Source organism: Sminthopsis crassicaudata, chromosome 2 (genome assembly GCF_048593235.1).
Source record: "Sminthopsis crassicaudata isolate SCR6 chromosome 2, ASM4859323v1, whole genome shotgun sequence".
Lineage (NCBI taxonomy): Eukaryota > Metazoa > Chordata > Mammalia > Dasyuromorphia > Dasyuridae > Sminthopsis > Sminthopsis crassicaudata.
The window spans coordinates 451673364-451688854 of NC_133618.1; the positions used below are offsets into that span (position 1 = coordinate 451673364).

At 39.2% G+C, this 15491-nt stretch overlaps 2 protein-coding genes across 7 annotated transcripts in view; both read right to left on the reverse strand.

Annotated features, from left to right (window-relative positions):
• Window positions 1-3509, reverse strand: part of TM9SF4 (transmembrane 9 superfamily member 4) — a 57021-nt gene extending 53512 nt beyond the window's left edge. Inside the window, exon 1 of one of the 2 annotated variants that reach the window (XM_074292764.1) lies at window positions 3202-3509. In XM_074292764.1, the coding sequence (XP_074148865.1) occupies window positions 3202-3216 (15 nt within the window). In that variant the 5' untranslated portion in view covers window positions 3217-3509. Of the gene's footprint in view, window positions 1-3154 lie in introns of both variants that reach the window. The other variant, XM_074292765.1, reaches the window with a different exon arrangement.
• Window positions 3510-9619: 6110 nt separating this feature from the next.
• Window positions 9620-15491, reverse strand: part of HCK (HCK proto-oncogene, Src family tyrosine kinase) — a 41350-nt gene continuing 35478 nt past the window's right edge. For all 5 annotated transcript variants that reach the window (XM_074292770.1, XM_074292769.1, XM_074292767.1 and 2 more), the window contains exons 12-13: window positions 15120-15251; window positions 9620-11541 (exon numbers count right to left, since the gene is read on the reverse strand). In XM_074292770.1, the coding sequence (XP_074148871.1) occupies window positions 11339-11541; window positions 15120-15251 (335 nt within the window). In that variant the 3' untranslated portion in view covers window positions 9620-11338. The remainder of the gene's footprint in view (window positions 11542-15119; window positions 15252-15491) is intronic.

Genomic DNA, 15491 nt, shown 5'->3' on the forward strand with positions numbered 1-15491 from the left:
CAATTCTTCTAAACACATTTCTGCATTTATTATGTTGCATAAGAAAAATTAGATCAAAAAAAAGAAAAAAATGAGGAAAAAAACCACAAGCAAGCAAACAACAAAAAAGGTGAAAATGCTATGTTGTGATCCACATTCAATCCCCATAGTTCTCCTGAATGCAGATGGTTCTTTACATCACAAGTTTATCGAAATTGCCTTGAATCACCTCATTGTTGAAAAGAGCCAAGTCCATCACAGTTAATCATCATATAATTTATGCCCTTTGGTATAGTTGATATGGTATATGTAAACCATTAAGCATAATACCTGACATAGTAGGCACTTAAAAATGCTTATTTCTTTCCATATTCATAACTTTAGGATTATCTTTGGATTGAAAGATGAGAAAAGAATCAATTACAAAGTCTATCAATTTTACCTGTGCTGAATTTCTGGCATCAAATACCTACTTTTTTCCCATTCCAACTTACTACTTACCCATACTATTTTAATAATCTCTAATTGTTCCCCTCATCAATTCAGACATTATATTGAACCCAAAATCTTATGTAAAGATCTGGGCATGTAACAACTCTACACAAAAATCTTTGATGGCTTCCTATTATTTAGTAAAATTCAAAATTCCACCTGCTCATGAAGGCCCTCAACAATGACCCTCCAGTCTTCTCTCATATCACTCTCCATATACTCTATGATCCCAGACAAACTGGATTCCTCCATTCCTTGAATATGAGTTGTGTGCTCCTACCTCCATGTCTTTGATTGATTCTGGCCTCTTATACCTGAAAGATCCTCCCAACTCTCCCTTTTGCTTTTCAGTTTTTATCTTACCTTTTAAAACCAAATTCAAAGGCTATTTCCTCTGTGAAGTTGAATTTAATCCCTTCCCCTTCCAATTCAAAACTTGCATATAACAGAGTTTTGTAACTCTCCAATATACTTTTCATGTATGCTATATCTTGTGGCTGCACCTTATCAGTTTGCTGTTTTTCAATTATGTCCAGCTCTTTCTCAGCAAGAAACTGGAGTAGTTTATCATTTCCTTCTCCGGTTCATTTGACAGATGAGAAAACTGAGGCAAACAGTATAAAGTGACTTGCTCAGTGTCACATATTTAGTAAGTGTCTGAGGCCAGATCTGAATTCAGGAAGATAATGCTTCTTGACTTCAGGTCCAGCACTATATCCACTGTAGCATCTAGCTGCTCTATCTTATCCACTTACTAGACTGAAATTCACTGAGGTCAAGTTTTGTTTTTTCTACATTTTGTATCTCTTCCAGTTCCAGAATGGTACTCTGTAACATCTGGCACTTTTAGTAAACGTTTGCTAAAATTGTGAATGAACTGCACAAACAATGGAACTGAAAGGAACCTAAGAAACTGTTTCATTTAATAGAGGCCCAAAGAGGGTCAGTGACTTTTCCAAAGTTTAATAAGTGATAGAACTGAAATTAAAATCCAGATCTTCTAACTTCAAATTCAAAGTTTTTCTCCACATCTACTAGCTCTCTAGAACACAAAACAATCACAAACCCAATTCTAGTTTGCCTATTATCCATATACCTGTTGTTTCATGGATAAAAGCTGCATTTAGAATCAGAAAGACCCAAGGTTTTAACACTTACTAGTTTGGAAAAATTCACTTTATTTCTCTGTGGCTCAATATATCATAGAATTTGGAGCAGAAAAGGACCTTAAAGAGCTGGGTTTAAAATCTGCTTCCCAAGCTCACCGGTTGTGAGACCCTGGGCCTCAGTTCCTTATCTGTAAAATGAGGATACTAGTAGCTCCTATTTCACAAGAGTCCTGATAAAAATCCAAAGATAACTCATGTAAAGCATTTTTATGAATCTTAAAAGATTCTACATGTTAGCTACTTAATCCTTTTACAGAGGAAGAAACTGATTTCCAGAAAGTTGCCATTGCTTGGTTTTCCTCTCCTTGAGATGTGAATGTTTCTGTACACTATAAAATGCTTGAGTTAAAGCGATGGCCTTAGAGAAAAGACTTGATTTCTTGGCGTTAGGAAGACTGGTTCCAGTACTGGAATCTCTCAAACTGTGAAACTTCCTGGTAGCATGAACTGGCCAAGTCACTTATTTCCTGTGCCTCCAAGAGACTAAACTGTTGCCTGTTTGAATTGGTAAATTTCCTCATCAAAAATAAACTATACCAATAATATATGTATGTAAATTGTACACACATACACTTTCTAAGTCCCAATTAAAATACTATCTTCTACTGAAAGTCTTCCCCAGTCCCTCTTAAGGTCAGTGCTTCCTATTTACCTAGTATAGAGTTTGCTTTGCATATATTTTTGCACATTGTTTCCTCATTGTAAGCTCCTTGAGGACAGGGGCTGCTTTTTTGCCTTTTTGTATCCCTAGCTTAGGGCTGGCACATAGTAAGGGCTTAATGAATGTTTACTTAATTGAATATGTGTATACACAGACGCATACACCTGGGTATCTCTATAGCCTTGTCTGCACCCATTCTTCTCCAGAACTTTTTATGATTTGCAAGGAGACAGGTAAGATAAGCTTGGGGAAGTAAAGTGACTGTCTCCGACACCTTCCACTGAGCCTTAGTAAGTGTCTATTGCGTGCATTAAACCTGTCGGGCAGTCCCCTCTGCATCAGGCACAAGATTCTGGCACACTGAGCTAGAAGGAACCTTGGAATTATCTAGTCTAATCGGTTCATTTTATGGATGAAAAAAACTGAGGCCCACAGAAAGGACAGGTCCGATAGCGGCATTTTTACAGATGAGGAAACTGAGGCCCAGAGAGCCGGAGCCACTCGGCCAAGGTCACAAAGGTTCAAGTAAGCACCTGGGATTCGAATTCAGGTCCGCTCCCTTTAAGTCGGATACCAAAGCCCGGCGCCCCGGCCCCGGCCCCCGCCCCGAGCCGCCCCACGGAAGTTGGGACCAGCTGCCCCCAGGAGGCCGAGGGGCTGCACTAAGGGTCTGGCTTCTGGCTCTCCGGGGAGTGTCCAAGGCGGCGCCTCCGCTCAGGCCTCGGCCCGGGGAGAAGAGGTTCCTCGGACCCGCCGAGGCTGAGCGGGGCGAGAGAAGGGAAAGGGGACCAGGCCAGGGTGGAGGCGCGGGGAGGCTCGGCCGCAGGTTCGACCCCGGCCTTGGGGTCCCTACCGCAGACACCCCGTTCTTGCCCCGGCTCCGGCTTCTCCTTCACTCACCAGCACCACCGCCATCTTGGATCCACGTGTCGCCGCCGCCGACGTCAGCGGAAGTGGCGCCCACAGTCTGACGGAGTTTAAGCCGGGCGGTAGGGGTTGTTAGTCCAGGGCTGCCCCTGGGCTTCGGGCCCGTAGACCGGAAAGGCAGAGGGGCGGATTCTGGGACTCGAAGGAGGACTGCGGTATAGCCGATTCGCCGCAGGAGAGCAGGGGGGAGGCAGGTAATCTCTGAGCACCATCTTGGTTCCTGGCGACGGCTTCTCTCCCTTAGTCAGCCATAAATGACTTTCTTTGCCATCTTGATTCCTGGCACGACCTCCTGCCTTCATGGGTTATTTACAGCTGGGTATTCGCGACATCTTGACTCCTGGCAACGACTTCCTTACTTAGTTACTCACGATTGGCTACTCTGCGCCATTTTGCTTCCTGGCAGGAGAAAACGGTGCCTGGGTCGTTTCGAGCCGGATTTTCTCAGTCGGGGGCAGATATCCCAGACTTTGGGTGCTCCAGTTAACTTCGCCGAGGACTCGGAGCCGGTCCTGCAGTGACGTCACCTAAAAGCCCTTGCTATTCTTGAGCAGAGAACCTCAGTTTTCCTAATCTTAAAAATGGATCTCCGGATCTCCAAAAATTCGTTGTTAAGATAAACTGTAATACAAAACTGGAAAGAAAAGCATTAGAAAGAAACAGTGCTTCAGGAACTAGATGATAGGATTTAGAGCTGAAAAGATAATCACGACTGATGGGGTTCTAGTGTCAATCAGAGAGCTGTGGAAATTCCCTTTTAGTCTAGCTAGTCCTTCGTGAAAGAATTCACGGACCCAAAGAGCTTTAGGTGGCAAAAATGGAAGTTTATTCTTTGAGAAGTCGGCTTTGCTAAGGACTGACTTCCTCAGTGGCAAGTCCTGTTAGGGAAAGGGAGGCTGGCCCAGAGAGGAGAATGCCTTCTCAATGGGCAGGGTCCTGGTAGCTGTACCAAAGAGCATTCAAGGAGTTTTAGAGTTTCGGGGTCCCTTCATTTCTTTGGATGAAAGAAATAAAAGTACTGTGGACTCCTTACTTTGGGTCATTCTGCCTTCATCATCTGTTGACTTTATTTGGCTCATCACCTTTAGGAAGGCAATATTGAGAGCTGAAATGTACTTTTATTTTATTTTATTATTTTTTATTTAGAATTTTTTCCCCACAGTACATATGCATGAGTAATTTTTTTATAACATTATCCCTTGTATTCATTTTTCCAAATTATCCCCTCCCTCTACTCCCTCCCCCCATGACACCCAATCCCATACATTTTACATGTGTTACAGTATAACCTAGATACAATATATGTGTGTAAATACCATTTTCTTGTTGCAGGTTAAGTATTAGATTCCGAAGGTATAAGTAACCTGGGTACATAGACAGTAGTGCTAACAATTTACATTCGCTTCCCAGTGTTCCTTCTCTGGGTGTAGTTATTTCTGTCCATCATTGATCAACTGGAAGTGAGTTGGATCATCTTTATGTTGAAGATATCCACTTCCATCAGAATACATCTTCATACAGCATTGAAGTGTACAGAGATCTTCTGGTTCTATTCATTTCACTCGGCATCAGTTGATGTAAGTCTCTCCAAGCCTCTCTGTATTCCTCCTGCTGGTCATGAAATGTAATTTTAAAGGACAGGATTCACTTTTCTTGGCAAAGGCGTTATCTTCCCTTAGTCATTAGCAACTCTACAAGAAAGGGAGAGAAACAAGTTTTTTTCAAATCACTACCCCTTTACTCTTGGCTCTTTTGGGAGCTATGGATCTGATGTTGAAAGCAATGCCCACTTATCCCTGGAAAATGCAGAATGTTCTTCCCAATCTTTCCTTTGGGATGCTCTGGCAAATTATCTCCCTGAAAGCTAAGGGAAAGACAGTGGACCTTGACAACAAGGAAGAAATATAAGTGATTCTTCAGTCTTTAAGAGACTAGGATGACTGAGAGATAGGGAAAGATATTACCCATTTAATCCTTTTGCTTTGTCCATGGATAAAGGAAGAGATCGAGAGCTAGGGTCAGAAAATGCGGTTTCAGTAACCTGGTGATTAATGAAGTAGAAGTCATAACCAAGGAGTAGGGATAAGGGAGGATACAGAATGGGCAACAGAACAAAGGGAAAGGAGCTGACATTTTGGGCCAAGAGTCAGCAAGCAAAGGGATTGCATATATTTAGTTTTTGCTACTACTACTCTGCTTTAGAGTAGAGATGTCCTTAGAATTCTGTTGGTTCTCATGGACAGCTATCTGTTCCCAGCAACTCTTCTAGTTTTTTCTTCAGCTTCCAGTTGTATAGTGACAATCTGACTAACTTATGATCTTAACACCATAACTATAGCAACTTTGAGGAAATGGCTGTGGATTTGGTTGTGATTTTTTTTCTTTAGAATGGACCTTCAGAATTAAACTTGGGTTTGTTATCTGTTCCGATCTAGAACTGAGGTCCTAGTCATTTACTATTAGCCGTAAAGTATTGATGAGAACTAGATAAGGACTATCTAAATGAAATTAGGTTTAATTGAGGTCTAATGGCAGGTTGGGGGTACAAGGAGTCAAATAGAGCTCCCCTGCAACCCCTTTGGATTCGGCGCAAGGATACAGAGTTAAATGAGGTCTAGTAACGGCTCAAGAGTCCTTGTAAAGGAATTTACAGACTCGAAAACCTGGATTGATAAAAGAGGTTTTTTGTGGGGTTTGGAAGTAAAGTTTAGTTAGTAAAGTTGAGGGTAGAGATAAAAGGGCACTGGATCTATAGGTCCGGTGGACAGAAACCTTTGACATGGCCTGTGTAAGGATGCCATGTTTGGGATCTCTGCAAAGAATGGACTCCAGTGTTACCCCTTTTATAATAGAGGGGCTTTTGATAATCTGAAGGGGCTCGTGGGTGGAGTCCCAGGTTGGGTTGAGCTTCAGCCAGGGTTAGAATTTGAATAGAATTCAATGGGTTTTTAGATAAGGAGGAAACTTGTTTGTGCTAGGTGGGGATTGGGAAACCTGAGCAGATCATTAGAATGGGGGCTGGGACAGCCCAAGTTGGCTCAGATTCGATGGGGGTTGGGAGAGCCCCGGATATCTCCCATTGGAATTCAAAAGGGTGCTTTTGACCAGGATTTATGAATCAAAGGTCAGCCATGGGGGTTGGGAATCAGAAAGGAATCTTAACCCACATCAGTATGGTCATATTTCTTCCCCATTGTCAAAGGATAGAATGTTTTAGGTATTTCTCATTCTGTCTAGCCTTAGGCCTTAAGAAGTTAACTAGGCTGCATAACATTAATAACTGAAACAATATACATAATCTTTAGTCCTGAACATCTGGAACAAGAATAGGCTAAATTCATTAAAGTCTACTTTTTGATAAATCATGTATCAATAAGAAATTATAGATCTTGGTCTTGACAGGCTATTTATTCCTCTGCAGGAATATTATTCACCTGGATGTGTCCTACTAGATACGAAATGTAGCGGAACACATTAGCATGTAGTTTTCTTGAATGTTTGTCTGTTTTTAATAATGGATTTTTAAAATCCACATTATCTGCCTCATTGATTCAATCTCTGTAAATCCTGAACCTGCTTTTGGGGCCAGGTATGCATTAGGCCTAAGATGAGCCTAGGTTTTGCATATCTTTAAATATCCAACATAGGCTTTTGATTGTACAGGTAATAGAGAACCACAAGACAACTGAGAATAACAAGATCAGACTTGATCTTTAGGGAAATCAATTTGGAATATGTGGGAGAGGTTGATACAGATAGGCCAAATAGGAAGCTATTGAAATAATCCAGGTGAGAGACTGCAAAAGATTTACTCTAAGAAAGGAAGGGAGGGAAAAAAGGCATACAGAGCTACTATGTACTAGGCACTGTGCTAAGTATTTTACAAATATTATCTCATTTGATCCTCATGACAGTTCTGAGACAGGTTTTATTCCCATTTTACAGATGAGGAAAATAAAGCAAGCAGTTTAAAATGACTTGATTGTAAGTTCTGAGGGCAGATTTGAAGCCAGGACTTCTTAACTTTCAGGCTCACAGCTGTTATGCATCGCACCACGTAGATGCTCACCACCACTCATAGGTGATGACTATGTGAATGATTAGGAGGGAATGTATGGGGAAAATAAATCTGATCGGCTATATGGTATGAGTGAGTGTAAGGTATCCAGAATGACACAAAGTTCCCAGGTTGAAGAGAAATCACTTGCAGTAGTGACAGGGAAATTTCAAAGACCAGTGGGTCTGGGAAGAAAGATAATGAATTCTACTTTGAACAAGTGTGAGATATGTACAGTACATCCACTTTGAAGTGTTCAGTAAAGAGTGACAATGCAGGGCTGGAGGTCAAGAGAAAAACTAAGATAAGAGGAGGGAATCATTGGCTTAGAGGTAGTCATTGAACCCATGGGAAATGATCCCCAAGTAAAAAAGTATAGAGAAGAAAGGGAAAATGGCCCAGGACAGAGTCTTGGGCTGTATCTAAAAAACAAAGAAGACTGAGAAGCATCAGTCAAAAAAATAGGACATGAACTAAGAAAGAGCAGATCTTGAAAACCAGAGAGAAAAGAAAGTATTCAGAGGGAGAGCAAGTATCCAGAGCTTGAATTCTAATCAGTGTTGTATCTAGGTTGCTGCTGCTGTTGCTTTAAAGAAGTTTTTATTTATGCTTTTACCCTCCTAATGACCACCTCCTGAAAGAAAATAAATAAAACTCCCCTTCTTGAAATGCAGAAGTGCAATTAGGCAAAACAAACTGGTCCATTAATTGTGTCTTATTCCATGGATGCTTCTCAGTGTTTCTACCCTTGTGGTGGTTGTTCTTGTTTTAAAGTCACTTTCACATCCATGTTCTTCTTTGATGCCAGGAGAGAGGCAGGGCCAATACTTTCATTTCCTTTTAATAGATGTTGAAAGTGAAGCCAGAGTCCAAGATAGTTCCTTCTCTTTCTAGTCCTAGAACTTTGAATCTCCTGATTCATCCAAGGCTTAAGGACCTCAAGGTTCTCAGCCCGGAAAAATAAAATACAACTGCTACAGAGGATCAGCTCTACTGAGGCATTTCCAGTCCCATATAACCATTGATCCTACAGTGATTTTGGAGAAGAGAAAGAGGGAAGAACTAACTGACCATAGAATGCTAATGGGGGAAAAGGAGCCTACTACTTTTTCACAAAAGGCAAGAGCAGATTACCAAAGCAAATCTTATACCTCTTTATTGATAGTTAAAACAGATGACAAGGAACAGGACCTATTGTAGTATCCGTGCCTTAGAGGTCACATGACAGGAAGAAGAGATTTGCTAGAGAAGGGGATATTTTTAAAAATATAATTGGAATCAAAGGTAAATAAAAACTTTTCATTTTAAAAGAAGTCACAAATTCATAACCTCGTGACAACTTTGCTTGTATCTCTCCATTACAATAGTCTTATTCTCCCTGATACCATAGCTATTCATATCCTTATGTTGAGGGTGGTAGCCCCTTTGTTATTCTTTGATCTCCAACTTCCTTTGGGACTTGGATCTTTGATACAAGATCTGGTCAAACTAGTTTGGGCTATCTGAGATGGCCAGGGTTTTACAGCCCCCCATTCTAATCTGCTCAGATAGACCAAATGGCATCAGGAAATTCCTTTTTGGGAAGAGACTTCTGTCTCTACTCAAAAGATAACAAGAGAGTCCTTATCTTAATTTACATCACTCTCAGGAACCTCCCTACATCACTGCATAAAAGAGAGAACGGGAATCTTCTCTTTGCAAATGGCCTTGTACCATGCAGCCATTCTGCCCACCGGCTCTCCGGTGTTTCCATTTTAATCAATAAAGACTATGTTTCCATACAGCATTAAGTAGCAAATTCCTTTGCTGCCGAACCCGCCATTGGTTACTTTGGGGAAGGAAGGAGAGAGAGAAAAGGAACTGAACCATCTCTGTTTAGACCACAGTTTACTCCTCAATTTACTACCCATCATTTACTACTCATCATTTAATACTCATCATTTATTTTCTATCAATTAGATTGCAGATTCATTGAGGGCAGGTCTTCACCATTTCCATGCCTGGGCTCTTCTGAGTACACAGAATAATGTTTTTGGCCTTTTGAACTCTTACTTATCCTTTAAAACCTAGTTCAAGTAATACCATCTCTAGAAACTTTCCTTGTCTCCTTAGTCAATACCACTTATTTTAAACCTCTCCATCATATTAAAAGTATCTGGATTTGTGTCTTGTACATCTCTTACATTGTGCATTCTTTGAGAACTGGGAACATGTCTTGGCAAACTTTCATACTTCTTCCACTTTCTGGCACTGTGTTTTGCACACAAATGTGTGGCGTGGTGCTCTGTACTATTAGTAACTATAGGTTAAATGAATCAATCCCCAAAAGCAGAATGCCTTTCACTGTCATTGTTTATTGAATAATCAATGAATCAGAGGATTTAAAAAGACTAAGACTTTGTAGTGAGACATTCAGATAAAGTGCCATGCTTCTTTGTGCACAGTAATCATGTCTCTGACCCACCACCAACAAGAAGTGTCTTATGAGTGTGTTTTTTCCATGGCAGGTATTGGCTGTACTGGGCTATCTGCTTTCTTTTATCATGTATCTCTCACAATTAGGACAGTAATATGTTTGATGGATAACCAGAGTTCAGAATGTTGGGGATATAGCTACATCTGTGAGACTAGATCCCGTTCTTGTCCTATTCAGTGACCCACCTACCAGTTCTCTGGCCTTAAATGTCCCAGTGGCCATCTCAACGAAGAAAGGGAAAAGAAGCCCATCTCAAATACAAGTGAATGGGGTGAAGTGCATGCAGTTAATTTTAAATCGCATATTGTTAACATCTACAGATCCAACTTTGAAGTACAGAATTAATTAAGCCAAGCAGGACTTCAGTGAGTTCTTGGAGAAAGATGTGGCTGAAAATGTGGCCACAAATTCAAGTACAGTCTGAGTGGTCTGATTGGTCTGGGACCCCCTGGAGCTTGTCTTTGTATTCTTTCTTCCTGGGAGGAAAAAACAAGAAGGAAAGGTTCAAGCTAACTATATTTTCCTCTGTTATTTTCTTGTCTCCTCATTCTTCTCAGGAGCAGGATAGTCTCTTTGCCTTTGGAGATAGCAGCTCCCAAAGAGCCTGGAGAAACAATCTAGGAAAGGTCAACTCACATAGTTCTCATCTTCTACTTTCTTAAGTTCCCCTTCTCCTTCAATAGGGCCAGGCTCCTCCAAAATCACTTCCTACCAATCCTAACATCCTCTTCCCCACAGACAGATTTCTGACAACCACACTGGCCAATTTGGGATAGGAAGCAAGGAGGATACAGCCACTCTCACCAGTCCTGATGAGAAAGCCAAAACCTTAATTTGGTGTGGCAGGAAGCCAGTGCCTCATTTCTTGAGAAATTTTTAATGAGAGGCTAAGTTCCCAGCTCTCCTGAGACAATAGCATGGACACTCTCAGACTTTGTTCCTAACACTGGTCCAATTTCTAGCAGATTAAAGGGAAAAAAAAAAGTCCCCTTTCTCTCAGGTCTGGTTTCTGGGAGGTCCATCCCAATTTTTTGCTTAGTTCTGCTAGTAACTAAAAAGATTGGAAGAAGAGGAATGTATGTTTGTTTATCTAGAAATTCTGTGACATTTATAGTGCTTGTATATGTCCATTTGACCCAGATCTCTCAAAGCTATGGCTAAAACTGGACTAGAACAACTGTATCAATCAATTGCCAATAGCAATAATGACCAATTGTTTCCCTAAGAATCAGAGAGTCAAATAATGTCAGAACCCAATGTTATGTCAAATGTTATAACCTTAGAACATAATATTGAATGTTAGAGCTAGAAGGGAACTCAGAAATTACCTAATGCAACCCTTCATTTTAAAGAGGAAGACCCAGAAAAGACAAGTGATTTGTCCAATAATCCACTGAGTTAGTGACAAAACTAGAACTACAACATGGGTCTCCTCACTCCCAGGCCTAGAGATGGAACTTGGAATGGAAGTGGGAATTAGGAAGATAAATACGGCCCTTAGGGAATGCGCATGAAAGCAACATAATGGAATTCTGATATGACCCAAGAATTGGTCACAATGCTTGGGATGCTATTCCTCATGGCTGCTTTTGGTACTGGCTCTCAGTGGCAGTGTAGAAGTCCTCCAGCACACTCTGGAGATACTCAAATGTAGGCCGATCCTCAGGTTTATTCATCCAGCAGCGAGTCATGATGCTGTATAATTCTTCTGGGCAGTTTTCTGTACGAGGCATCCGATATCCACGTTCCAGGGAACGGATCACTTCAGGGTTAGACATTCCTGAAAAACAGGGAAAGAATCAAATAGAAGCAGGGAAAATGGGAGCCAACCATATATTCTCACCATGAGTGAATTTGAGGGACACAAAACTGGAGTTTAGAGGGGTTATTCATGGCCCAGAAGTAACCCAATGTTTACCCTCAACTTTTTTCAACATATGATTTACCTGCAAACTTAAAAGGACCTTCAAGAGATATGGTCTCATCTATTTAACCTAAAGATGTTTACCCTGAAGAAGAAAAGGTTTCAGGGAATATTTCCTCACTGTTCTTAAACATCTGTTATGTAAAAGAAGGATTCAATTTGAACTACATAATCCTACAAAACAGAATTGGAACTCCAGTATAGAGGCTTTAAAGAGGCAAATTTCACCTCAATATAGGAAAAAAACATCCTAAAAATTAAGGTGGTTTAAAAATATAATAGTCTGCTTTGGTAGCTGTTGAGCTGCTTGCCACCAATGATGTTTAAGCAGAGGCTGGAAAACCACTTATCTGAGCTAGTATAGAAAGGATTCATATTCATTGCACTTGGGCAAAATAATCTCTCTTTCAAATCTGGGGTTCAACTATTCTAGTGATCTGTCTATAGTATTTATGATAGCACACACACATGTATATATGTATATATACATATGCATATAAACTTTATCCTTTTCATGGTCACTTACTATTTGAGAGAGTGGCAGTCTAACTCTACCTGGTCTTCATAGGGTCATCTATACTTTTAGCTCTCTCCTTTTCAGCTGAATTGAATTTTTTTGACAGTAGGTTCTGGAAACTGATTTATAGTTATTAATAAGAATTTTTGGAGGCAATCAGGGTTAAGTGACTTCATGTCACATAGTCCTGAGGTCACATTTGAATTCAGGTCCTCTTGACTCCAGGGCCAGTGCTCTATTCATTGCACTAGCTACCTCAACAAGAGTTTAACTGTTAAGCCAAAAGAACAGTTTAGAAAAAAAAAAAGTTAGTTATAATAATATATAGTTTTAATATAGCCTTCTATTGTAAACAAACACTTTACATATATATATATTATCTCATTTGATCTTCATAGTACCTCTGTGAAATTCATCATCCCTATTAGGGGAAAATGTAAAAATGGCAATGAAGCCCAACCAATTAGAATGTGAAAGAAAGGACAAAAATAGCATTTATTATCTTCTAGGTGCTGTATTAAGCACTTTACAAATATATCATTTGATCCTCACAACAACCCTAGGAAGCAGCTACAACTTATTTTACAGTTGAGGAAATGGAGGCAAATACTGGTTAAATGAATTGCCCAGAATCACAAAGCTAGTATATGTCTGAGTCTAAATTTGAATACAGATCTTCTATACTTCAGACCCAGTTCTCTCTCTACTATGTCTGTTTCTGATGTAATAGAATCAGGACAGGAAAACAGGTCTTCTGACTTTAACTCTGGAGTTCTTTCTACTATAATACAATGTTTTTTCTTTCTACAAGAAAGATGACCAAGACACTCCTGTTTGCTAGAGAGCTTATCTTTCCCAGAAGGAAAATCTACTTGGAAAAACTAATCAATAATAGAAGGTTGCTTGGCAACAGCAGGTCGAAACAAAGAAAATTGAAAGGTCTGGAGTTCTTGTTATCCAGATGCATTCTTCCAGCAGAAGAATAAGGTCACACAGAGGGAAAAGTATCATGGTTTTGGATCCAGAAGGCTTGGATTCTGGTTCTGGTTCCTTCAATACCAGTTTGTTCATTCTGATTGTTATTTTCTTTTTCTGAGTTTCAAGTCCCCATCTGAGAGGGCTGCTATAAAGCTCAAATGAGATAACATATGTAAAATGTTTGGTAATTATAGAATGTTCTGTAAAAATCATCTATTATCATAGAGTATCATTAGTAAATTGCTATGTTTGAAAAATTAACCGTGACACTTGCTTTTTTTTCCATTGTGACCTGGTCTCATTTTCTTCCTTTTTAGGAGTACTGGACCCAAACAACTGGAGAAATAATAATTGCTCATGGATAGACTAAACTAATATTTTTAAAAAGACAACAGTATCTGAATTAGTTCACTTATTTAAGGATCAATAATTACCAAATGATTTCTTTGTAGAACTAGGGGGAAAATCATTTAGAGAAACAAAAAAAATCAAGAATTTCAAGGGAAATAATTTTTTAAAACCTCTTGGAAAACTGTAAAACAGTCTGGCAGAAATTTGATATAGTCAATCTTCACACCATATGTCAAGCGAAGTTTCAACTGGATATGTGACTTAAAAAGTCACATCATAAACATATTCAAGAAGCAAAAAAAGAAATTATCTTTTATAACTATTGATAGGGGAAATTTGTGACCAAAGAAGATATAAAGAGGGTCACAGAGATTAAATAGACCATTTTAATTACATATAATTGAAGGCTTTTATATAAACAAATATAGGTTTATCAATAAAATTAGAAGGGAAGCAGTTACAAGGGTATTTTTTTTCCTTTTTCTTTTTTTTCTTTTTTTTTCCAGTTTGGAGGGAGAATGAATAGGAACAGTTTTTTGTCCACAAACAAAAAGAGATCAGAAGAATAATAGATTTTACAAATAGAACAGCTTTGAAAGTTACATGTTAAGTTTATTATAATTCTTTTTTTTTTTTCCTGAGGCAATTGGGGTTAAGGGACTTGCCCAGGGTCACACAGCTAGGAAGTGTTAAGTGTCTGAGGCCACATTTGAATTCAGGTCCTCTATCCATTGTGCCACCTAGCTGCCCCCAGTTTATTATATTATTGAAAAGAAAAGCAAGTTCTGTGTATTAGAGGTTTCTGTTCTACAACATATAAGGAAATTCTCAAAATTAAGATAAATAAAATGAGAATAATTTCTAAAGTTCCTTTTAGTTCTAGTTTCAATGTAATAATGACTTACAACTTTGTTATATAAAACATTTTCTTTATAAAAATCTTACTGAATTGACCAGAAATTAATGATGACCATTACCCTCTTCTCTGGTCAATGTTAGGGACACAATAGCAAATTCTTACTAAGAGCTTTAATTTTTCATTATTATCGTCAAAAGCAGCCTTCTATATTATCAACCTCACAGGGCTATTAAAAATTATTAAAAAGTTTAAATGTAAGGCACTTTACAATTGTAAAGCATTATAAAATTTTAATCAGTTTTGCATACAGACTAGACCTTTTTCCTCCATATTTAGTTTACCTAAAATCTGAGGGCAGGCTATAATAGGAATTGTTTTCAAAGAGATTTTATGTTAAGGATATTTGGGATAACCTAATATTTGGGATAACACAATATTATTGGACCTCTGGCAACTGATTTTCTTAAATCAGTACATACACATATTACTTTGTGCTCAACGATTTTTAATGGTTATTTAGTCTTATAACATTGAGTCGAAGATCCTCTAACGTGCTTTTTTTTTTTTTTTTTTTTTTAAATGCTGAGGCAATTGGGGTTAAGTGACTTCCCCACTATGACATACTTTTAAGGTCCTCCTTATTCTGGTTTCATAGTATTTACCTTCTCTTCACTTTTTCCTCATTCCATAATACAGTTTCTTTGTTTTTGAAGGTTTCATCTTTCTTACCTGGATAGGGAATCCGGCCATAAGTGACAATCTCCATCAGGAGGATGCCAAAGGACCACACATCTGATTTGATGGTAAAGGAGCCGAAGTTTATGGCTTCTGGAGCTGTCCACTTGATGGGAAACTTAGCTCCTGGTAGAGATAGAATTCAATCAAAAGAGTTAAATGCAGAGATAGGGTGAGAGTTATGGTGTGAATGGGATCCTCAAATGGTTCCCTGGCCCAGCAGTTACGGTATAACCCTGAAGATCCAGTCCACCCTACCCTCATACACCCTTAGGTACTTTCAGGTGGAGGTCTTGGAGAGCAATTAGGGAACAAAATCTAACTGCAACTGTTGTTTTTCTTGAACACATCAAGAATCTGATTTTT